At 41.5% G+C, this 25,306-nt stretch overlaps 1 protein-coding gene across 1 annotated transcript in view; it reads right to left on the reverse strand.

The window, feature by feature from the left end:
- The window catches only part of tmtopsa (teleost multiple tissue opsin a), a 49,190-nt gene extending 24,693 nt beyond the window's left edge, over positions 1-24,497 (reverse strand). The window contains exons 1-2 of the mRNA XM_029726476.1: positions 24,125-24,497; positions 14,524-14,852 (exon numbers count right to left, since the gene is read on the reverse strand). Coding sequence (XP_029582336.1) covers positions 14,524-14,852; positions 24,125-24,497 — 702 coding nt within the window. The remainder of the gene's footprint in view (positions 1-14,523; positions 14,853-24,124) is intronic.
- Positions 24,498-25,306: the final 809 nt, after the last annotated feature.

A 25,306-nucleotide genomic window follows, 5' to 3' on the forward strand; every position in this document is an offset into this window, starting at 1 on the left:
CTGCTTTATCATGTGCCTTTTAAATGTCATTCACGCATCCCACAGAGTTTACCACAGTGTTTACCATGAAAGCGATCTTTGCAAACATTGTGGAAATTGCCTTTAATAAAAGGCGCTTTGTTGGTAGTTGTCACGACTCCTACCGTAGGTAGCTCCCCCTCCTGTTCGGGTGGCGCTCGGCGGTCGTCGTCGCCGGCCTACTAGCTGCCACTGATTCACTTTTCCCCCTTTTCATTTATTGTGTGCACCTGTTTTTGGTTTGGGCTGATTAGCTGGGCTATTTTACCCAGGAGGCCCGCCTGCTCTGTGTGTGGGATTATTTGTTTGCTGTATTGCTTGTGTGTGCACGCTCATTTGTATTTTGAGGTGCGAGTGCGTATGTTTCGCCGACCTGTTTTGTCCCATGTGTTTGGGCACTTTGTTTTTTTTGTGTGCGCTCTCGTTCGCTGTTGCGGCGGCTTGTGTTTTGCCGTTGTGTGTTGAATAAATAACACTACCCTGCATTCTCTGCCTCCTGCTCCTGACTCTGCATCCACTACGCCCTAGCGTTACAGTAGTGCAGTACGAATGAATCCCGTCCAAAGAGCCAGTGAGTGTACTAAACCACGTTCGAGTTGCGCATCGTTTCCATATTGGTGGATATATCCTGATGTCAATGGGAGATATGCACATCTTTAGGATTGTGTCCATAGAAATGTTTATTTAGTTTTCATGGAATGTTTCATGCTATCGTTTATTTTTATTAATGACTATTTATTCACTGTGGACTCAGGACAGGGAAGACTGTAAAATAATACAATCTCCCGGGGGCTAAAGCCATCCTAAAATCTGTAAAGTTATTTCCTTCTAGAATCTTCTTCTTTGATTTAGGAAAGACCCTCCGTTTTCCAAACCAGAAACAAGCAAGTGACATGGCTTCACTGTTAAACGGAACATTTTAAGGGGCAATCTGAAATTGCTACATCTGCTTTTTTGTACTTTTAATTCATGATATATACCCATTGATTCATGAGGAATACAACTTATACACTGAGTATACAACACAGTAAGAACACCTGCTCTTTCCCTGACATAGGCTGACCAGGTGAATCCAGGTGAAAGCTATGATCCCTTATTGATGTCACTTGTTAAATCCACTTCCATCAGTGCAGTTGAAGGGGACGAGACAGGTTAAATAAAGAAGGAACATGGATTGTGTATATGTGCCATTCAGAGGGTGAATGGGCAACTCTGCTGGGTGTATCAAGAATGGTTCACAACCCAAAGGACATCTAGCCAACTTGACACAACTGTGAGAAGCATCTAAGTCAACAAGGGCCAGCATCCCTGTGAAACCCCTTGTTTTCTCCTTTGTTTGTAAACAAAGTAATTGTAAACAAACGCTGCATAGCCTCAAAACATGGTTAAAACTCAATTAGTGTACAGATGGAAATAGGTTGGCAAGAAAAATCTGATAATCAGCCAGACCAGTGCTTCAATTCCGATGTAGAATTCTCTGGGGAATAAAGATGTCTACTCTCACAAGACAGACGTGGAGACAGGAGTAAGATTCGCAGTGGCTTTCCTGAATATGCCAAAGTATGACAGTGATATTTACGAGGGGGGCAAACCGTTCATCACTCGCAATAGTTGAACGAATGTCAGGGCCTCAACACTCGATGAGCTGCTACACTTTGTATGGACAGATGGTGAAGGAGCTTCGGTGTGAGGCACCAAATTTGATATTTTTGTAGCTAAAGACAGAAAGTAAAATGAGTTTGTTTTGGCAATGCTCAATCTTGTTGTCATTGAGTCAGAGGCTGTAGCCGCTGCACTAAGAAATGAAGTGAACTAACATGAATCAACTCGCCCATTCTAGGAACTGTTTATTGCAGAGGATGATCTGATGCGTAGATTAATATAAACATTTAAAATAACACCTACCCCCACTGAATGTGCTGTAAGTGGAAACCCTCTCAGATGGACGGTGACAGCTTGTATGAAGTGGAGGGAGATATTAGCAACAAAGCTAACATTCCTCAACGCTGTGTTGTACACTCTCAAAGAGTTTATTTGACTTTTGCCACCAAAGGTGTGTGAAATGGTGAAGAGCTAATTTGGCAGACCATAAATGTTTGCAAAATGATGAAGAGCTTCTTTTTAGCTTCTTTGAACTTCCTCTTTTTCCTCTTTTTGTTTGGACCTGATGCTAAACTATTGTCCCTCTCCGGCGCTCGAGAACATCAGGCTGCTCATTATTACGCACACCTGTCACCATCGTTACATGCATTGCAGCATCATCAGACTCACCTGGACTCAATCACCTGCCTGATTACCTTCCCTATATCTGTCACTCCCTTTGGTTCCTTCCCTAAGCGTTATTGTTTCTGTTCTGTTGTTTCATGTCTGTACACTACCCGTGTTTCTTGTTTTGTTCCTTGTGTTATTTATTATTAAAAGTCACTCCCTGAACTTGCTTCCCGACTCCCAACTATGAAGAGCTAACTTAGCTCTCTGTCGATTTCTATAGTGACGGGTAGGTAGCTAATTGAGATGTTTCAATGTGGTCCTATTGAGCCTGTTAAATGTTCTTTAGAACCGTGTGGAGCTTTTTCTGTGCTTTAAAAAAATCCTTTGAATTTGGGGAGAATTCGTTTTGATGTTGCACTGATGAGCACACCCACAAAATCTACAGCAATACTTTACGTTCTGTAGCTTTTTCTCCATTACATTATATTAACCCATGATGCAGTGAATGGTCCTGTGTTGCAACCTTTTTCAAACAGGAAGAAAATAAAAATAAAACATAATTTGTTTTGGGAGGGGGACTTCTGTTACTGAGCATGAAAGCAAAAACACTTTGGTAACTAAGCAACAGGTGGCAATAAGTGTGAAGTATTCCCTACGGGTCGGCCAGATGTGGCAGACCTCGCTATGCAAAATCACAGATGTGGCAGACCTCGCTATGCAAAATCACCGATGTGGCGGACCTCGCTAAGTGAAAATCACAGATGTGGCAGACCTCGCTAAGTGAAAATCACAGATGTGGCAGACCTCGCTAAGTGAAAATCACAGATGTGGCAGACCTCGCTAAGTGAAAATCACAGATGTGGCAGACCTCGCTAAGTGAAAATCACAGATTTGGCAGACCTCGCTAAGTGAAAATGACAGATGTGGCAGACCTCGCTAAGTGAAAATCACAGATGTGGCAGACCTCGCTAAGTGAAAATGACAGATGTGGCAGACCTCGCTAAGTGAAAATGACAGATGTGGCAGACCTCGCTAAGTGAAAATCACAGATGTGGCAGACCTCGCTAAGTGAAAATCACAGATGTGGCAGACCTCGCTAAGTGAAAATAACAGATGTGGCAGACCTCGCTAAGTGAAAATCACAGATGTGGCAGACCTCGCTAAGTGAAAATCACAGATGTGGTAGACCTCGCTAAGTGAAAATCACAGATGTGGCAGACCTCGCTAAGTGAAAATCACAGATGTGGCAGACCTCGCTAAGTGAAAATCACAGATGTGGCAGACCTCGCTAAGTGAAAATCACAGATGTGGCAGACCTCGCTAAGTGAAAATCACAGATGTGGCAGACCTCGCTAAGTGAAAATAACAGATGTGGCAGACCTCGCTAAGTGAAAATCACAGATGTGGCAGACCTCGCTAAGTGAAAATAACAGATGTGGCAGACCTCGCTAAGTGAAAATCACAGATGTGGCAGACCTCGCTAAGTGAAAATCCCAGATGTGGCAGACCTCGCTAAGTGAAAATAACAGATGTGGCAGACCTCGCTAAGTGAAAATCACAGATGTGGCAGACCTCGCTAAGTGAAAATCACAGATGCGTCAAAGCAGAGATGATAATCACCTCAAGCTGAGGGATTGAGGAAAAATGACTAAATCTGAACGGATATTCACTGTTAAGGGATAAATGTCTGTCACTCTATTCCTAAATCGGTGCTCTTACCCATTTTACAGCTAATTGTATTATTAAAAAAGCTTTTACCATGACCAAATGTAGTAGCCTGGGCACCAGTCTCCTTACCTAACATTCCACTCCTTACCACACCTGTAATTTTCCAAAGTCTTTGACAAATGACAGTACACAGTGGACATGTAACAAACAAACAGACACTCAAACTGACATACACAAAATACACAGACAGCACATTGACACCTTAAGAGTATAATTAAGAGGAGTCATTGTAATAAAGACTTCTAAGCACTTTCATGACAAAGCCATGCCCGGTAAATAGCAATTTTTGTCTGAACTAATGAAAGACTACAGTCTGGTGTCCATGCCAAATGTTCCTCTATTTTAATGGAATAGGTGTGTGGTATCATCTTGACAGCTGTGAATCCCTCTCACACCTTCCTATCGACAGAAAATGGTTGCCCGAATCATAAAAAATTGGACCGGAGAAGAGACATGGTGGAATGGCAATTACAGAGAGGAGAAAAGCTTTCATTGGGAATGAAGGATATTGAAAGAGTCAGACAGAGAATTAAACAGACAGAGAAAGAATCAGACAAAGGTTCGGACAGAGAAAGTCAGACAGTGAAAGACTCAGACAGAGAAAGAGTCAGACAGAGAAAGAGTCAGACAGAGAAAGAATCAGACAGAGAGGGTCAGACAGAGAGGGTCAGACAGAGAGGGTCAGACAGAAAGAGTCAGACAGAGAAAGAGTCAGACAGAGAAAGAGTCAGACAGAGAAAGAGTCAGACAGAGAAAGAGTCAGACAGAGGGTCAGACCGTGAAAGAGTCAGACAGAGAAAGAGTCAGACAGAGAGTCAGACAGTGAAAGAGTCAGACATTGAAAGAGTCAGACAGAGAAAGAGTCAGACAGAGGGTCAGACAGTGAAAGAGTCAGACATTGAAAGAGTCAGACAGAGAAAGAGTCAGACAGAGAGTCAGACAGAGGGTCAGACAGTGAAAGAGTCAGACAGAGAAAGAGTCAGAGAGTCAGACAGTGAAAGAGTCAGACTGAGAAAGAGTCAGACAGAGGGTCAGACAGTGAATGAGTCAGACAGAGAAAGAGTCAGACAGAGAAGAGTCAGACAGAGAGTCAGACAGAGAAAGAGTCAGACAGAGAGTCAGACAGTGAAAGAGTCAGACAGAGAAAGAGTCTGACAGAGAGTCAGACAGAGAAAGAGTCAGACAGAGGGTCAGACAGTGAATGAGTCAGACAGAGAAAGAGTCAGACAGAGAAGAGTCAGACAGAGAAAGAGTCAGACAGAGAAAGTCAGACAGTGAAAGAGTCAGACAGTGAAAGAGTCAGAAAGAGAAAGAGTCAGACAGAGAAAGAGTCAGACAGAGAAAGAGTCAGACAGAGAAAGAGTCAGACAGAGAAAGAGTCAGACAGAGAGTCAGACAGAGAGTGATGACCAAACATAGAAGAGAAAAATAGCAAAAGGGAATTGCAGAGAAAGAATCTACGAGTCAGGAATATGGGCTCTGTTCTAACGCTCACACTAACAGTGAGAATGAGTAGATGTATTGAGCATGCTTTCTAACTGTTTGAACCTAGCCATGGACTGTCTGATAATCAAATTGTTCCTGGTTCTTTACCTGCAGTTTCATGTCGATCATTTCACCTACTAAAGGTTTCTCCAAGGTAGATCATTAGCACATTCCCTAAATCTAATTGGCCCCTGAAGTTTCTCCCAATCTATTAGGTCAGCTTCAAATAAATCAAATTTCATAAACTAACAGGACATTGCAAATATCAATCCAAATATGTGGACTATTCATTGAATCCGAGCTTATTTGTTGTCAAACTTGTGGCACTATAAGCTTTAGAGTAGTTCTGACTTTATTCTAGTGGAAGTCACAGAGATAGAACGTTCCATTGATCAAAACACAAATGGATTATATATTAAATGATTATAAGGGAAATGGAATGTTTCATGGTGACCATGAAAGTACCTCCAGACAAATACATCACCTAATGAAATCATTAATTATAACACAGAATTACACATACAGTATAAGGTTTCAGATGATACAACCTCAACTCTCTTTTTATGTCCTCACAAAAATAATCAGATACCTCCGACAAAATGACTGAACTGATGGCCTCTGTCAATTTTAATTCTAGCAATTTCGTCAGAGCAAATATAGAGCCAAGATAAAAGATAATTCAAGTTGCGGGGGCAGCCAAATTGAAATGTAAGATGTCAGGTCGGCGATGCACACAATTAAATATTATGTGGTTCCACACTCAGGAACATTATTAAAGACATCCCTAATAGCTGAGTGATTCATCTTCAGTGGTTGATGTCAGTCATAAGTGGCCACGGCTGAATGGAAAGGAATGACATCCATGATTATGGCCTGGCACCATGGAAAAGTAGTCATTTGTTTTTATGAGTACTGTGTGTGTGTGTGTGTGTGTGTGTGTGTGTGTGTGTGTGTGTGTGTGTGTGTGTGTCATTTCACATCAGTAATAAATTACATTCACTAGGACAGTTCTTCTCATAGCTTGCAAATGGCATCAGGCATCAAGAATCTCTTCACTACTAATGCCTCATCTAATACAAAATAGTCCAAAAGTAGGTTTGATTTTCCAATAAGACACACACAGCTCTCCAAAGGGTTCACCTCGCCCAATCCCCCAAAGCAGGTACAATTTCATACACTTGCACACCTTCAAAACAGACACACTCTTTGCTTCACTGCTTTTCGTTTAGTCTCCTGAGACACACACACACACACACACACACACACACGTGTCCTGGGACCCGTTCTGGTTATAACAGCCATATTATCAAGCAACTGGAAGCTCTGCACCCAATAGGGAGGAGGAAGTAGAGGAGGAAGTGGAGGAGGGGGTCGAACCCTTCAGCAACGTATCACAAAGTGAGTGGGGGACCAATTACAGCATTTCAGACAATCAAAGTGAGTGTGATGCTGTCAAAAAAAATATGGAGGGTGGAAAGGGGCCCAATTGCAGGGGGCCACTGGGAACGTCATTCCATGTCACTGTTACGAAACAGCAGAGTACTTTAATAACAGCTGTAAATGTAAATCACATTAAATCTAATAAAATCAAAAAAGCTTGCAGCCTTTTATGTCACTCCCTTTCTCAAACCACACAACTGCGATATAAACCAATTACAAAGAACAAAAAAAAAACAAGACAGCCACAATCTTCCTGATAATTTCCCTGTTTTTTTTTTCTCTAGCAGCCTTTGTGGAGAGCTTGGTTGGTGCTCTCTAGCAGCCTTTGTAGAGAGCTTGGTTGGTTCTCTCTAGCAGCCTTTGTGGAGAGCTTGGTTGGTTCTCTCTAGCAGCATTTGTGGAGAGCTTGGTTGGTTCTCTCTAGCAGCCTTTGTGGAGAGCTTGGTTGGTGCTCTCTAGCAGCCTTTGTGGAGAGCTTGGTTGGTGCTCTCTAGCAGCCTTTGTGGAGAGCTTGGTTGGTGCTCTCTAGCTGCCTTTGTGGAGAGCTTGGTTGGTGCTCTCTAGCAGTCTTTGTGGAGAGCTTGGTTGGTGCTCTCTAGTAGCCTTTGTGGAGAGCTAGGTTGGTGCTCTCTAGCTGCCTTTGTGGAGAGCTTGGTTGGTGCTCTCTAGCAGCCTTTGTGGAGAGCTTGGTTGGTGCTCTCTAGCTGCCTTTGTGGAGAGCTTGGTTGGTGCTCTCTAGCAGTCTTTGTGGAGAGCTTGGTTGGTGCTCTCTAGCAGCCTTTGTGGAGAGCTTGGTTGGTGCACTCTAGCAGCCTTTGTGGAGAGCTTGGTTGGTGCTCTCTAGCAGTCTTTGTGGAGAGCTTGGTTGGTGCTCTCTAGCTGCCTTTGTGGAGAGCTTGGTTGGTGCTCTCTAGCTGCCTTTGTGGAGAGCTTGGTTGGTGCTCTCTAGCAGTCTTTGTGGAGAGCTTGGTTGGTGCTCTCTAGCTGCCTTTGTGGAGAGCTAGGTTGGTGCTCTCTAGCAGTCTTTGTGGAGAGCTTGGTTGGTGTTCTCTAGCAGCCTTTGTAGAGAGCTTGGTTGGTTCTGGTGTAGCACTGATAACGGCTGTGCATGTCGGTCGTCGTGTGCACCTGTCAGAGACAAAACTGGCACATGTGGCATTTCTGGTCTACCTCTGTCTGACCATTGGTCACATTTGGCCATCGACGTCAGTCTGCACAACTGGCTGTCACAAAGCTTCTGATTTGAATTGTATTATAGGACAGATACATAGGGCAGTATCTCAACGTCCTCTATTGGCTATGTAGTACTAAATTGGTTTCATCATGACAACAAATTTAAATCAACTTGTTTATGTCAGTAACAGTTTGTATAGATATAAAAAGGTCTGGATGGGACATTTGGACCCAGCCTAATAATTGCTCATACCTTTCAGATCTACAAGAAGTGTCCGGTGGTAGGTGCAAAGGATAGATTTGAAATTGAACACATGACTCACCCTCTAAAGCAAATGGAGACTTCTCATCACCTCTTTGAGCGTCTTCAATCAGGCTTTAGGGTCACAATCACAGCACGGAAACTCTGGTCAAAGTGGCCAACAATCTATTACTAGCGACTGAATCTGGCAATCTTAGCTTTCTCATCATACTGGACTTATAAGCTTCCTTTGACACTGTTTACCATTCTATCCTCCTTTGAATAATGGAAAAGACTCTGGAAATCACCAGAACAGCCCTGGTTCATGTACTACCTGTCAGACCGGCAGCAGTTTGTGACCCTGGGGCATTTCAAATCCACCCATGCTCATGTCTGCTCCTGTCCCCTCGAGGCTCAGTCCTAGGACCTTTCCTTTTCATTATCTACATCCTGCCCCTCGGCCAAATCATCTGCCAACACGGTCACCAATTGCACTGTTACGCTGATGACACAGAAATCTACTACATCACTCATCAACCTCCTAAAATAAATAAAATCATGGATGAGCTCAAACCTAAGTTCAACGGCAATAAGACAGAGGCCATGTTGTTGGCACCCAGATCTCTCCTGAAGAAGGAGAGGAGTTGAGGAGTTTGACCTCAACATCGACTGCTGCCCTGCCTCTCAGGTGAAGGATCTTTCCTTTTATGCCCACACTAAAAGCATCACTAAATCTGCCTTCTTTCTCAAGAACATCGCCAGACTCCACCCCTCCCTTACAGACTCAGCTGCTGAAACCCTTATACATGCCTTCATTACCTCATGCATGGACTATTGCTGAAATATATCAAGAACTCAGCTGCGAGACTCCTCGCCCGCCCTAAATCCTGAGAGCACATTACACCCACACTCCTCCACCACTGGCTTCCAATCAAAATTCAGATCAACTTTAAAATCCTTCTACTCAAACAACAAATCCCTGCATGACTTGGCTCCCTTCTATCTCTCTCACATGCTACACAGCTGCAACAAAACATCTCTAAAACACCACAATTCAAGTATTCAAATCCATTAAATAGACATCATTACAAAGATCATTTATTATTAATTTGTTACATGCATGTCTTAAGAAACATTGCTGTGCTTTGAGTGTTGTGAACTTATGTAATCGCAGTAATTATATTTTGAAATAGAGCTCAAGGGGTCATTTGTAAGAGGTGTTTGGCAAGGTGATTTGAATATTGCAGAATATGCTCTTTCTGATACTATAAAAATGTATATTTCTTTTCCCTGCGTCAATTCCAAGCTCTTCTGTTCATCAGAGTCTTCATATACGATTTAACAATTGATAATATTCTCACCCATCACTCTATGGTCAATTTAATCTTGTCTTTAGGCTAAACTCTATTATTATATGTGTGAAAATGTTTTTTCGATATAGTTTAGTTGTAGTTTCGATGGACCATCATTAGCTGTGCAGGCTAATTGCCAGTGAATGATATGGCAGTGAATGACGGGCAGGGCGAAAAAATAACATGTCCTCTTAAAACTACTTACAAAACAAATTCTGTTTGTGATATTAAGGTTCTAACAACGACAGTGTATTATATAGGTTCATTTCGGATAAGTCCGGCTGTCCCTGTGGGAAAACCCTTTGAGCAGGGGTTGGAACCGATTCAAGGAACAGAACCAAAAACCGAGTAACAACATTTTTCAAGGAACAGAAACGGAACCTGGAATGAAAGTTTTCCATCCAGTTCTGGAACAGAACCGTTATTTTAAAAGCATGGGAACCGGTTGATAATGTTATTTTACATTCCAGGCATTTTTTTCAGGTCTCACAACAAAACGTTTAGGCTACCTGCCGCTCCGCCCTCCAAAGCATAGGCTACGGTACTGACGTTAAAAGCTTGATTAAGAAGATAGGGAGAGAGATTTTTTATTAGCTAATAAAATAATTTTGGTTCCAACTAGGGCTGTTGCGGTGACTGTATTACCACACCAGTGGTCACAAGTCATGAAGGCAGTCAAATTACACGTGACCGTTTAGTCACGGTAATTAGGCTTCTCCAAGCTCTGATGCTGCTGATGGTCATTAGCAGCCTATCAAACTTGCTAACAGCCTGGTATTCAGCACTCTATTGTCCCTCTAATCACTCTGACATTAATGCAAATGTAATCAAAAATCTAATTAAACACTTCATGAAAGCCCATGAGCTCATGTTGTGCAACACTTCTATAGGCAACATTTCTATAGGCTATGCAATTGCGTGAGTGATGGCCTCTATTAAAAAGAGGAGGCTCCCATCAGCTACTATATATATTTCTCAACTTTCCTAATATTAAGCACATTGCTTATATTTACAACAGGAGTATAGCCTACCTGGCTGGCATGAAAATGAATCATGGGAAAAGCGTCCTCCATTCACTATTTAAGTGCATAGATGACATGTACATTTCACACATATATTATTTAGTATATGTAAAGACAATATTAAATCAAGAATAGTCTGATGGGTGACAATATTAGCCTATCACTTATAAATGATATATTATCACTTGTGAACGATGCCCAGCATAAGGCAGGAAACAATGGCATTTTTTGTTGTTGTTGACTTTTTCTAATCATAGTCGCACACCTCATGTAGCCTTGCCCATAGGCCTATATGTTTGATAAGGTTTGTACTAAAGCGGCCAAATAACTTCTTAAAATTAAGCACATTAATCCGCTTTACAATGGGTTTGAGCCTTACTAGTATACATAAGCAGCGCGTGAATATCATTTTCATCATAAAAATGCACCTTTATAATAAAAGCATTACATGCATAATCACATTGCGGTCACTTTTGATAATGGTGTTTTCCCGCTAATGGAACATTCATGCTGATAGCCTACTGGCATGTGCGCACTGCTCCACTTAAAATGTAAAGAAAAAGCCTAATAGTTTATCAACATTTAAAGCTAAACGTTCAGATCGTCAGCCACATTGCGTGAAACATTTTTTTTGATGCTAGTGGTTGTATTAATTTGGGATCTATCGCATCCCAGAACTGTCCCAGACTATGTTTGAAATATTTATATTAATATTCTCGCACAGAATAGAATAGGTCAACTTTTGTACTATGGGGGATAGTACATTGACATATGTTAGTGATTTTGCTGTTGTTAGACCTACTCATCTTGTTGGCTGACGAAAAGTAAATGTGGACAGTTCTTCCAATATCTTCAAAATGCACCTCAGAATTGGATGAGGAAACTCGCAGTTTCGTCCTCAATGTGTCTGTCTTCACTTGTAGCCTGTGAGAAAGACCAGATCACGTGATGGAGAGCCATGTGAGTGAGAGATACTTCGGAGTGCTCAGCACTCACGGAGAATGGAACAACAGCACTCCATGCCAAAAGCGCCTTTCGGCCACACAAAGGGGATGCCGCCATGAAATTCGAGACATTATCAAATGCTTGTCAAATTGGGAATGAGAGACTGATGAAGTGTGTACAGTCTGCGCAAAAAAACAAAGCAGAGCTCATGCCTTTCAAGCGACTTATTTCAAATTATCATTAGAGTCTCATCATGCAGTCTTACAATGTATTAAACATCAAAACATATAGCCCAACGTTTGTAGAACAACTAAAGTTACATTCATTACTCTAAACTCTAAATTAAATATATAGGAAATCCTATTTCTTTGTTAATCACTCAACACAGAATAGCCGCACGTCCACACTCCCTCAAATCGTTTGGAGAAAATATCCTTTCTATTTTATTCAGCTTTGTTCAATTGTATTCTTCATACTATAAAAAAATATAAAATAATGCCACAAAATTCTAAACAAATCTTGCCTGCTAAATGAACTAGTGTGGCCCACATCCATCAGGACCTAAAATAAGTGCAACTCAGAGTATGCTATTGTCATGTCCTGACCAGTAAAGGGGTTATTTGTTCTTATAGTTTGGTCAGGACGTGGCAGGGGGTATTTGTTTTATGTGGTTCAGGGTGTGTTTGTGTATGTGTTCATGAAGAGGGGGTATTTGGTTTATATGGTTCGGGGTGGTTGTGTATGTAGAGGGGTATTTGATTTATTAGTGCCGGGTTTTGGTTATTGTTCTATGTTAGTTTATTTCTATGTTCAGTCTAGTCGTTTGTATTTCTATGTTTAGTTAATTGGTGTTGGGGCCTTCAGTTGGAGGCAGCTGTCTATCGTTGCCTCTGATTGAAGGTCCTATAAATAGGAATGTGTTTGCCATGGGATTTTGTGGGAGATTGTTTCTTGTTTAGCTGTGTGCTTGACGAGACTGTCCAGTTCGTTTGTTTTTGTATACGTTGTTTGTGTTTTTCCTTCTTCACTAAATAAAAAGAAGATGAGCATACATTTTCCCGCTGCGTTTTGGTCTACACCCTACGACACCCGTGGCAGCTATTCTGTTCTTCTGAACAACATTTTCTTCATATTATGCTTCTTTAGACCTGTCTAAAATAAATAATGGATTTACTAGACTTTTTAAAATATAGATGTTCCAAAGGTCTGCATCAATGGCTTGTAGGAAATGTGTGGAAGCCAGGAGATGCTAAATGTGTTTAAGTTAATTAACAGTCAATTACTGTGAGACCGACAGTTAATTGCTTGACAATCACCCTGACTAAATTTTGTGACCGCCACAGCCCTAGTTCCAACCCCTGCCTTTGGAGAAACCTTTGGGTTCCATGTCGAGCCCTTTCCACAGAGGGTTCTACATGGAACCCAAAATAGTTCTACCTGGAACCAAAAAGGGTTCTTCAAGGTGTTCTCCCACGGAACAGCTGAAGAACCCTTTTGGAACTCGTTTTTCGGAAAGTGTTGTGTTTTAACAGATTATTGTCAAGGTATGCTCTCCATTCGAAGTGTTAGCTACATGAGTATCTACAGACAAGCCTGTCTTTGGAAAAGGAAAAGCAAGGGTACTACTGGATATTACATGGTATCCATAGGCATTGATCAATCAAATACCACATTCTCTCTGCATTGTTGGGAAGGGCCCGTAAGCATTTCACTGTAAGGTCTACACCTGTTGAATTCGGCGCATGTGACAAATACAATTTGATTAGATTTGATTTGAATAACATTTGATTTGATTTAAATCGATGATACGGAGTGACTTGGTGTAGGTTTCAGGGTACTACACTCTTAGAAAAAAAGGGTTCCAAAAGGATTCTTCGGCTGTCCCCATAGGAGAATCTTTTTTGGTTCAAGTAGAACCCTTTTTGGTTCCAGGTAGAACTATTTTGGGTTCTATGTAGAACCCTCTGTGGAAAGGGCTTCCATGTACAATGAAAAAAATACAATAACACCGACAATGGGTAAGCTGCATCATTCCAAATGTCCCTCCCTCACCTCCCCTACGGTGAGTGGCTATTTATCATTGATAAGGTAGAGATGGTGGAGCCTGTCACAGCTTAAAATAGATAAATCGATTTCGCTATCCTCGTGTGGCTCGGACCAAAGTCAAGCATTTTATTAGATTGGGGAATTCAACGCTGTCAGATACTCTGCTTTATTGGTCAAGTACCTGCCTGACAGGGAATACTTTGAGAAGAAATAACATTTAAAAAAGAAAGGAGGGAGGGAGGGATCTTATTAAAATAATGGAACGTGGTTATTATTCATGGCTGCATGTCACTCCTCATGGTTGTTGAAGAGCCGCTGAGTGTTTATCATTTTAAGACATGATGCACTGACAGTTGAGCAAGCTGTACTCCTGGGAAGAAATCAGAGCGGGGCGAGATACACTGAGCGAGAGAGACCTCCCGGGAGCGACAACGCTGCCTTTACAGCTTGTCTGCTCATATTTCCCCGGTCAGAGATGAGTGTGGAAGTGAAAACAGGACTTGCTGTAGTTCATCATGATTTAGCGTGTTGGAAGTATCGTAACATGCGTAATGGTTGCAGGCTAGACACTGGTTGAATTTTTTTTTAAGGCATTTTAAGACAGATGGTAAAGTTCCTGCAACAATAAAGTCACTGCAAAAATACCCCACAGTGTGTATTGTTCTAAGTAAGGAGGGGGAGGTCTAGAAAGGGCCACAATGGTGATAACATACTGTATGTCTCTGTATCTGCAACTCAGCACTGCTGAGAAATAGTCCATGCATTTAATAGTGTGCACTGTAACACAGTTATGTGTGCAATAGCCACTGTTTTATGAGTTAATTCATGAATTTAAGAAAACAAGTGTTGTTGTCCTACTCACCTGTTTGATTGCATGCATCAGTTTAGCATAGCAGTAGACTATGACCAGGAAGGGGACGATGAGGCAGAAAACAAAGAGCGAGATGATGTACGAGACATTGTTGGCGCTCTTGGCCATCCAGTCCACGGAACAGGTGGTGCCGGGCCCCTCGGGGCCGTAGCGGCTCCAGCCGAAGAGCGGCGGCAGGGTCCACATCAGTGAGTAGACCCAGGAGAAAGCGATGCCCAAGGCTACCTTCCGGTAGTTGGTGGAGTCGGCCTCGGTTGGACCCATCATGGTAGTGTAACGCTCGTAGGAGAGCACGGCAAGGGAGATGAGGGACACGATTCCTTGGAACCAAAACACAGACACGCGCTCAGAATATGTTGAACAGGGCCAATACAGGAGTTCATACAGGGGGGTCAAGACAACATCACAGACAACACTCCTGACTTCAAACATATGTTTACCTTTGGGGTGTTTGAACAAAAGGCAGACTAAACAGTGGGAGTACTTATACAGTTAAGTATTAAAGCAGAAGGTGGTGTGGTATATCTTATTTATTTAACTTGGCAAGTCAGTTAAGAACAAATTCTTACTTACAATGACAGCCTAGGAACAGTGGGTTAACTGCCTTGTTCAGGGGCAGAACGACAGATTTTTACCTTGTCAGCTCAGGGATTTGATCCAGCAACCTTTTGGTTACAGGCCCAACGCTCAAAACACTAGGATACCTGCCACCCCACAGCTAAGGCCTGTTCTTATCTCACCACAAACCCCCAAGGTAAATTATTGATATTATAAACTGGTTACCAATGTAATTAGAGCAGTAAAAAGTACATGTTTTGTACAGACCGTGGAATACGGTCTGTCAGCCAATCAGCATTCAGGGTTCGAACCACCTACTGTATTTTGTAATAGACAATATAACGATTGAGTGTATGCTGGCTTCCAACTGTAATGCATTCATTTAGGTTGCTATTACTTTGCAAAGAGAGATTTCAATGTACTATAGAAAATGTATGGTGGATCACTCTACATACAGTAGCAAAGGGGCAGAATTCAGCTTTTAGACATTATGCAGGAGGGCCCATTATACCAGTGATGATTTATATTTTATTTTATTTAACTAGGCAAGTCAATTAAGAACAAATTCTTATTTACAATGACGGCCTACCGGGGAACAGTGGGTTAACTGCCTTGTTCAGGGGCAGAACGACAGATTTTTACCTTGCCAACTCGGGGATTCAATCCAGCAACTTTTCAGTTATTGGTCCAACGCTCCAACCACTAGGCTACCAGCCACCAAATTGATGACACAAAACCTGTCAATGCACATACTTCCTGCAACTGCACCCCGAAACCTGACCCCCGTCATCTTCTTTATCTTGTTTGTCATTTACTTTGAAGTGAAAATGATCCATGAGGATGTCCTTCACGGAAATTGATTTCCAATAGCAGTGAAGCAGACACAACCAGTCCTCTAATTAAAAAATATGGACTAGACCTTTTTTGCTGTATAGTTCTCCTCAGCTTATAAAGGCAATGGGGGATAATGTACTTGGGCTGTGGCAGCGCAGGTTGTTAACGCTGGTTCACAGTATTAATAAATTACATTCATGCCTGAGTACATGTGTAGTATACAGCTGTTGACTATCTGAGTCGCAGGCAAAGCTCTGAGATTTTAGTCACATGTTTACCTCATACTGTACGATCACGGCTGCTACATTGTGGGTTTGCTTGCTACATTGTGGCTTTTCTTGCTACATTGTGGGTTTGCTTGCTACATTGTGGGTTTGCTTGCTACATTGTGGGTTTTCTTGCTACATTGTGGGTTTTCTTGCTACATTGTGGGTTTGCTTGCTACATTGTGGGTTTGCTTGCTACATTGTGGGTTTTCTTGCTACATTGTGGGTTTGCTTGCTACATTGTGGGTTTTCTTGCTACATTGTGGGTTTGCTTGCTACATTGTGGGTTTTCTTGCTACATTTGTGGATTGATGAGTTCTGAAATTGCAATATATATATATATATATATATATGAAACCAATTTATACTTACAGTATCTCATGGTTTCTATACATAGACTCCGTTAAAAATAAAGTGCCTAGTATCTTCTCCGTGCAGTGACCCCAGGACCCCAGTGATATCTAACATCTAATCAAACAACAAACCTTCTAATCAAACAACAAACCATATAATCAAACGACAAACCATCTAATCAAACAACAAACCTTCTAATCAAACAACAAACCATCTAATCAAACAACAAACCATCTAATCAAACAACAACCATCTAATCAAACAACAAACCATCTAATCAAACAACAAACCATCTAATCAAACAACAAACCTTCTAATAAAACAACAAACCATCTAATAAAACAACAAACCATCTAATCAAACTACAAACCATCTAATCAAACAACAAACCATCTAATCAAGCTGATGCTCTGCTGATGGAGAGCTGTATACAGCCAATCAAATTACTCAAATCAAATAGAATTACTCTAAAATAATTTGTGTTTTATCCATGACTCACACAGAGTGAATAGCGAATATTAAATCTAATATTCCCGTCATTATGTGGAGGAACCAACCCGGCGTCTGTCCTTGGCCCTCAGGGCATAACGCAAATCCTATTTAAGGTTAATTTGGACTTTTTGTAAATAGGTTATGTTGGTTGGCAAGGCAGATGCCTCTGCCCAAGATTGAGCCAGCTCGCTAGCATGTAATTGACATGGGACTGATTATTCAAAATAGGGCCTTATGGAGTGGGACACCAACTCGTAGGACTTCACATCTTTTCTTCTTAAACTAGGACCCCGGTGTAATCAGAGAGGCCAGCTTAATCTAATAAACTCAAAATAAATGTGATCTGAAATGTTTTTAAATGAACTTAATAAGATTAAATTCATTTGAGCAGTTCCCCCGTCTTGGGGTAATTCCTCATGCATTGTGTTTGTTTTTCACAAAAAAAAAATGGAATAAAGTAAATGTTCTGGTATTATACAATTTGTCCCACACAAGATGGAATGATACCTACATTTGTCAAATATTTGACTGACGTCATTTCTGATATCCATTTTGGCCAATAACTAAACATCTGGAGATCTTTAATCAGTGCAATGTTTTCAGACAAGTTTCCCTATCAAATAGATACTTGAGAGCTCACCACATTTCACCTGTTCAACTGTTTTGCAAAAGGTTTTCATGCATACAAATCTGTAGTTTAACCCAAGTCTGTATGGGTTCATATTTGAAGATTAAGGCTGTACAAAATACATAACCTAGTGTCAGAATCTTTTGTACAATAAGGAAAATATAATCAGCAAGAAAATGAATAGAGAGGCCCATTGTTAAAGTTTTGGACATAAAGTATTCACACCCCTTGACTTTTGCCAAATTTTGTGTTTCAACTGATTTAATTGTCATTTTTTGGTAACAATCTACACAAAGTACTCTGTAATGTCAAAGTGGAAGAAAAACTCTAACATTTGTAAACAATTTATGAAAAATTGAACACTAATATATCTTGATTCAATAAGTATTCAACACGCTGAGTCAATAGCTCAGTTGGTAGAGCATGGTGTTTACAACACCAGGGTTGTGGGTTCGATTCCCACGGGGGGCCAGCACAGAAAAAAAAAGTATGATATGTATGAAATTGTATGAAATGTATGCATTCACTACTGTAAGTCGCTCTGGATAAGAGTGTCTGCTAAATGACTAAAATGTAAATGTAAATACATGTTTTTTAGATGTTCCTACCTTCAGCAATGCTTCGTGATCATGCAAACGTGATATCCGATGAAGGTAAGAACGTTTAAAAAGAGGAAGAAAGGCCAGCCTGCTAACTAAGCAAGAGGAGAAGAGTTGGACTGGCTAAATGGGAGGCCGGGCTGCTAACTAAGGAGGGGGAGAAGAGTTGGACGGGCTAAATGGGAGGCCGGGCTGCTAACTAAGGAGGGGGAGAAGAGTTGGACGGGCTAAATGGGAGGCCGGGCTGCTAACTAAGGAGGGGGAGAAGAGTTGGACGGGCTAAATGGGAGGCCGGCCTGCTAACTAAGGAGGGGGAGAAGAGTTGGACGGGCTAAATGGGAGGCCTGCCTGCTAACTAAGGAGGGGGAGAAGAGTTGGACGGGCTAAATGGGAGGCCGGGCTGCTAACTAAGGAGGGGGAGAAGAGTTGGACGGGCTAAATGGGAGGCCGGGCTGCTAACTAAGGAGGGGGAGAAGAGTTGGACGGGCTAAATGGGAGGCCGGGCTGCTAACTAAGCAAGAGGAGAAGAGTTGGACGGGCTAAATGGGAGGCCAGCCTGCTAACTAAGGAGGGGGAGAAGAGTTGGACTGGCTAAATGGGAGTTCGTGGCTGCTAACTAAGCAAGTCACAGGAAAGATGTGACTATAATAATGTTTTCCAGTCTTTAACCTGCTGTGGTCTCAGGCCATTAAGTCAAGGCAGCAGGTTCTAAAGTCATTACGTCGAGGCAGCAGATTCTAAAGTCATTACAGACGTCACTTATCTAGAATAATGGCAGCTTAGGTCCAGGGGCAAGACTGATGTATGCAACATTCAACTGTTTAACAGATTCTAAAAATATTTTTAATAATCTTACTATGGCTAGCAGGGTTGGTCAATTCCATTTCAATTTCAACTAATTCAGAAAGTAAACCAAATTCAACATTTTCCTAATTGAAAAGGATTAAAGAGAATTGGAATTGAAATTTCAGTGTACTTCCTGAATTGTCTGGAAATGAAATGGAATTGACCCCAACCCTTAAAGCTGGGCAACTCACAACATCAACTAAAGGACGGTATTCAGACTTGAGATCTGCACGCTTAAAGCTAGAGTCTCTACTTGAAACTATAATAAAGCCGTCACCCCGCCTATGTTTTTGTCACACCCTGATCTGTTTCACCTGTCTTGTGCTGGTCTCCACCCTCCACCAGGTGTCACCTATTTTCCCCATTATCCCCTGTGTATTTAAACCTGCTTTTTCTGTTTGTCTGTTGCCAGTTCGACTTGTTTTGTCAGGTCTTACCAGCGTGTTTCCCATTTCTCAAGTTCTTGTTTTCTAGTCTTCCCGGTTCCGACCCTTCTGCCTGTCCTGACCTTGAGCCTGGCTGACGTTCTGTCCCTTATTGACTCTGCCTTGGATTACGAACCTCTCCCTGCGCTCAACCTGACTGCCCCTTTATTATAATACATATTCTGAGAACCGCACTATCCGTCTCCAGAGCGACTTACAGTAGTGAATGCATACATTTCATAAAAAAAATAAAAATCCGTACTGGTCCCCCGTGGGACCGATCTATAACTCACATGTCTCTGTGAATTTGGTCGGGTCGCCCAAAAAAGTGACATATTGCAGCTTTAACCATCTTTTGGTGCTACTATGGTGTTTGTTTACGTTTACATTGTTTACAAACATTGGAGTTAAACAAGCTTATATTTTAGGTTTTGATGGGGTGTGACAGTTGATGCTCATGAGGCATTTAGAAGTTATATTTTTGAAGAATCAATGGGTATATTATAATTCATTTATAAGTCCAAAAATTGATGTAGCAACTAAGGATTCTAGCCTCAAAACACATTTCTGCGGAAGTCTCCCATTGACATGAATGAATGATTTATGCAACATTCTGAGTGTTGCACGCTTACCTCAACTCTGAATTGGCTCTGATGTGAGAGTTATCCCTGGTCAGTATTTGCTGTCACACAGCTAACAGTGTGGGTGCTGACGAGTGCAGACTTTTGCTTCACACTCTATCGCGCATATCAAGATATTTATCTCTGATACCTAACATATAAAAAAATGTTGTACATTATGTGTATACTTTCTGTTTTGGTCCCCAAAAGTGATTATCTCTTATCAGCCAATGTATGACACATAGTGATGATGTAGGACACATAATGATGATGTATGACACATACTGATGATGTATGACACATACTGATGATGTAGGACTCATATTGATGATGTATGACACATACTGGTGATGTATGACACATATTGATGATGTATGACACATATTGATGATGTATGACACATACTGATGATGTATGTCACATATTGATGATGTATGACACATATTGATGATGTATGACACATACTGATGATGTATGACACACACTGATAATGTATGACACATTGTTCCTCCTCTGAGTATTTTCCTGACAAGCCTGCATAAGACCAGTCTGAGTCCATAACACTGAAACAGAGAAATAATCCCTTCAGCAGTGACTCTGTGACTTGTACAGTAATTCCTTAGCCACAGCTAATGGAATAAGGAGCCTTGTTGATGTCTGGTAGCAACAGTGCTTAGCAGCCACACTCCGTGCCTCAGATTCTGTCACAAGTTTTGTTAAGGACAGACCAAGGCGCAGCGAGTATTGTGCCTATCTTCTTTTTTATTACGAGTGAACACTTAAACAAAATAAACCAGCACCAAACAACAGTTCTGTAAGGTCACAAGGACTATACGAAAAACAACTAGAACACAAAACCCAAAGGAAAACAGGCTTCCAGTATGACTTCCAATCAGAGACAACGAAAGACACCTGCCTCTGATTGGAAACCACACTCGGCCAAACCTGGAAAACGGAACATAGAAAATGAAAACTAGAACCAAAATCCCCTAGACCAAAAACCCCAAAACACACAAAACAAACACCCCCTGCCACGCCCTGACCATACTACAATGACAAAAGACCCCTTTACTGGTCAGGACGTGACAGATTCAGATGCCAAATACTTGTCAAAGAGTTTTAGTAAATTGGCTCCTTGCGGATCGCACTGTGGCTGTATTTATATTTGTTTCACTAATTGGTATTTTTTAACTGGAACAATCAGATCTGAAAAATATCTTATGTGAAAAGATCGGATCTGATTGGTCAAAAACTAAATTTGTAGAAAATATATCCGAATTGGGCTGCCTGTGTAAATGCTGCCTGAGATACCATTTCAGAGGCTAATTTAAGTGATGCGAAACCACGAATATCTCTGAGATATAGTTGATAACCTAGAAGGCAATAAAGCGAGACTAAGAGACGTGCTTCAGTGTGTCTGAAATGATCACAATGAAATACCAAATCCCATCCAAAATTACTAATGCATCTCTGAGGAGCTGGTATGATGATGTGTGAGCTTCCTTTCAATTTGGAGGCATAAAACTCTTTGAGAAGAGAAAAAGTCAAGATTGTTCTGCGAGTATAAAACGTTTTAACAATGTCACAAAGAAACCACCAATGTAGCCTGAAGGGATGTACTAACAATGTTCCTATATCAAAGAAAGTTATAAATGTGTTCTGATACTGCCCACAACGCCACAGAAAAGCACTTTTTTTCGAGTTTCAGAAGAAAGCTGTTGAAGACAGGAGAACATCATTTTTCAAACTATATCAACTTTCTTTCTCATTTCCCAATAACAAATGAATTAATGCCTGCTGGAGTATCACTCAAAATCATTTTCATGAAAAACACATCTGTATATTCAACAGGCCAATAGTGATGGTTGTATTCTGTTGTTCACCGTGGCTCACTGCCACTACCTGGGAAGCATTTCTAGGCAAACCAGTGTGGGAAGACTTTTTAATGGAACATTTCATCTAAATTGGATGGCAAAAACTGGATTCATGATACAAAGTTGAATGTGCAATTTTGAGACTTTGAGCATTTGCCCCCCTGAATGTCTCTGCCTGCCCTGCATCGCTTCATCACAAGGGACAGATGGAAAACCAACACGTGTATCTCTTTGTGACAGCATGTCGGGCTGACAGTACAGCCTTTATCGTTGGTCATCACGAAAGGGACTGGTATTGGCTGTGATTTGGGGCAGCTAAAAACTGGTTTAGATGTGCCATACTGGATTGAAACATGACATGTATTTTCAAAATGGTGCCAATTGGTATGAATGCAGGTCTGGACAAATGAAAACTTGTATGCTAGTGGGTTTTTTAACGGAGACTATTAACGAGAGCTATAACTGCTCAATACTGTTGTATTAAGATAACAGAGAACCTGAGATGTTATTAAAAGAGAAGGTGAACAGGCTCTGATCTAGAACAACCTGAGTAGCCCCAAATACGGCAAGTTGAATTAAACTTGTGTTTATATCGGCAAACAGATTGCAGGAATAAAGATGATTCTTCCTGTACAGCATATTGAGGCATGGTTGGATGGACTAATGCACTTTGGACAGTTTAATGTGCAAGGCAGCAAGAGAGTTGGGCTTTGGGGAGAGTTATGAGGATGCTCAACTCCAAAAACAACTTTAAAAACCAACAACACAAAGAGGTCGACTGATATCTCTGAATAAGCCAGAATGGAGTATTTACATCAGCAGACAATTTATCTCATGAGACTAAGCCAGCATGGCACAGATCTAAATCAAATAATCAAGGGAAACTCCAGACATTTGTGAGGGAGTGAAACAGCATCACAGAACTGATAACATTGCACAATTCAGCTTGCTTGAAATCACATGACATTAAGTCAAGGGTATCCTGAATATCTGGTAGACAGCGAACCTATTACACAGCATGGTTTATCAGTAATTATAAACTGGCTGGTTGGAGCCCTGAATGCTGATTTGGCTGACAGATGTGGTATATCAGACCGTATACTGTACCACAGGTATGACAAAACATGTATTTTTAATGCTCTAATTACATTGGTAACCAGTTTATAATAGCAATAAGGCACCTCGGGGGTTTGTGTGGCTGTGTCCAGGCACTTGCATTGGCCATATCCCACACACCCTCTGGTCGTATTGCTTACAGCTGATTGTGACTGAAGCTTTAAGTATCTTCTGAGCATTATAACGTTATATATGATTCTTGGCGAGGAGGCCTATGGTGAGTGAGTCTATTGTCGACTTTACAATATGTCTTGCACAGTCACCCAACAAAAATACAAGGTCGGTGAGAGTACATGACAGCAACCTGCCGGTGCCCTCAAATGCCTTTTCGTTATCCTTTGAAGTCAACATATTTCATGGCAACTTTGATAGTAGCCTTCCTGACAGTCCCTGAAAACTACTAGAACAGACTATACGACTATAACATACAGTATAGGACTCACGATACGTTTAAACAGTTATAATGACTAAACAAAATGTCTAAACGCGTTTTGCAAATATGACGAGTACTTTAAATGTATATGGACGCCAGTGGACGGAAGAGCCATTTTCATGTACTGTAGCCTATACTTACAATGATGAACAACATAATGCAGATTGATCGACCAGAGATATTTTTTTACTAGCCTGTTTTAAAAATGTGTATGACAAGTTATGATATTTCATTTATTTTGAATATTTTAGCTATCACAAATAAATGAGTGACAGACTTCAGAAGGGATATTGCGACAAGATTGCTGACCCATCATTAATTAACCTCGACCTGCAAACCACAGTAAGAAGCCTATCGACGTGCAATTGTAATATTCAAATGAAATTATTAAATAATACTACTAAGCATAGGCTATCTATCCCCTCTTTACGCATTGTGCTGGCCAGATTCCAAAAGTGCAAACCACATCTAGGGTAGACTAGCTCTTTTAAAACCACATTTTTAAACATGACCAAACATTAATGAAGCAAGGTTACAGTACACTTACCTAATAATGAATTGGCAAAGCCGTACCATACACACCCACTTTCTCCTATGAGCCATCTTCCCTGTGTACTTGCGGCGAAACTGAACGGAGTTCCCACCACACACACCAGCAGATCGCTGAATGAAATGTTAATCAGTAGCAAGTTGATAGGCGAGCGGAGCACCTTGTAACGGCAGAAGAGGACGAGAACCAGGAGGTTGTTGAGGAATCCGAAGGTACCAATAAAGCCCAAACATACAGAGACTATCAGGTTCCCGGTCGGGCTGAGAGTGGTGCGGGATAAATTGTGTTCCAGGTGCCTGTCTGCAGCACCCGTACAAAGCGCGCTATTGGCCCTCGTGCAGCCGCTGAAGCTCACGTTGGACACGATCATCGCAATCCGTTTTCGCTACACAAGTGCGCGCAGTGGATTGAACAAGAGCTAATTTGTGCTTGGCATTTTTAGGAAAGTTGAAAAATGTGGGGGTCTGAGTTGGCAAACAATATATTAAAGTTGATGGCAGAGTCACTTGTTTCTTTGAGGAATTTGTTTTCCAAAAGTGGATCAAAATAGGCTACGCGCTCGTTGGGAATATATAACTTTGTTTTCCAGTTCAGGGTTTAAACCAGCACAGAGTTTGACGGAGCTGTGCTCCACCGTGTGGTAGTCTATTTAAAATCCACACACACGGCTGGACTAGACTCCCTCAGTCAGTGTTTATATTGCTGTACCACTTTCACAGCTGACGTCTGCGCCAGTGAACATCACGTTCTCACAGGGTCTGTGCTATGCTATCCGGGATCCTTGGGACATTACAGGACAAGTAGGCTACAGTAGGCTACACCTTCCATATGTTGCCGACTCTCAATTTCTTTTGACTAAAATCTAACAGCATTTAGGCTAAGTGCAGTGATAGGCTCATGTTATTCTGTGCGGTAGTAAGCGACACACGTTCCTGTTGGATGCGGGCGCTGTCCATGGTCCTGCAGCCTGTGTGTCCTGAAGTCACTGCCAATTTGACATCAAAGTTCATGAAATCGCCAACAATCAACAACAGTGCGGACAATTACAGAATCCCCTGAGAGAAGAGTCTTCTGTATCAGGCCAAGACTGTTCCTATTGTTTTACTTGCCTTTTCAGTGGTAGCACTTAATCACTTCTTAAAAGGTTAAATCAAATGTAAATCAGTTATAGGCTACGTA

Source organism: Salmo trutta, chromosome 31 (assembly GCF_901001165.1).
Source record: "Salmo trutta chromosome 31, fSalTru1.1, whole genome shotgun sequence".
Lineage (NCBI taxonomy): Eukaryota > Metazoa > Chordata > Actinopteri > Salmoniformes > Salmonidae > Salmo > Salmo trutta.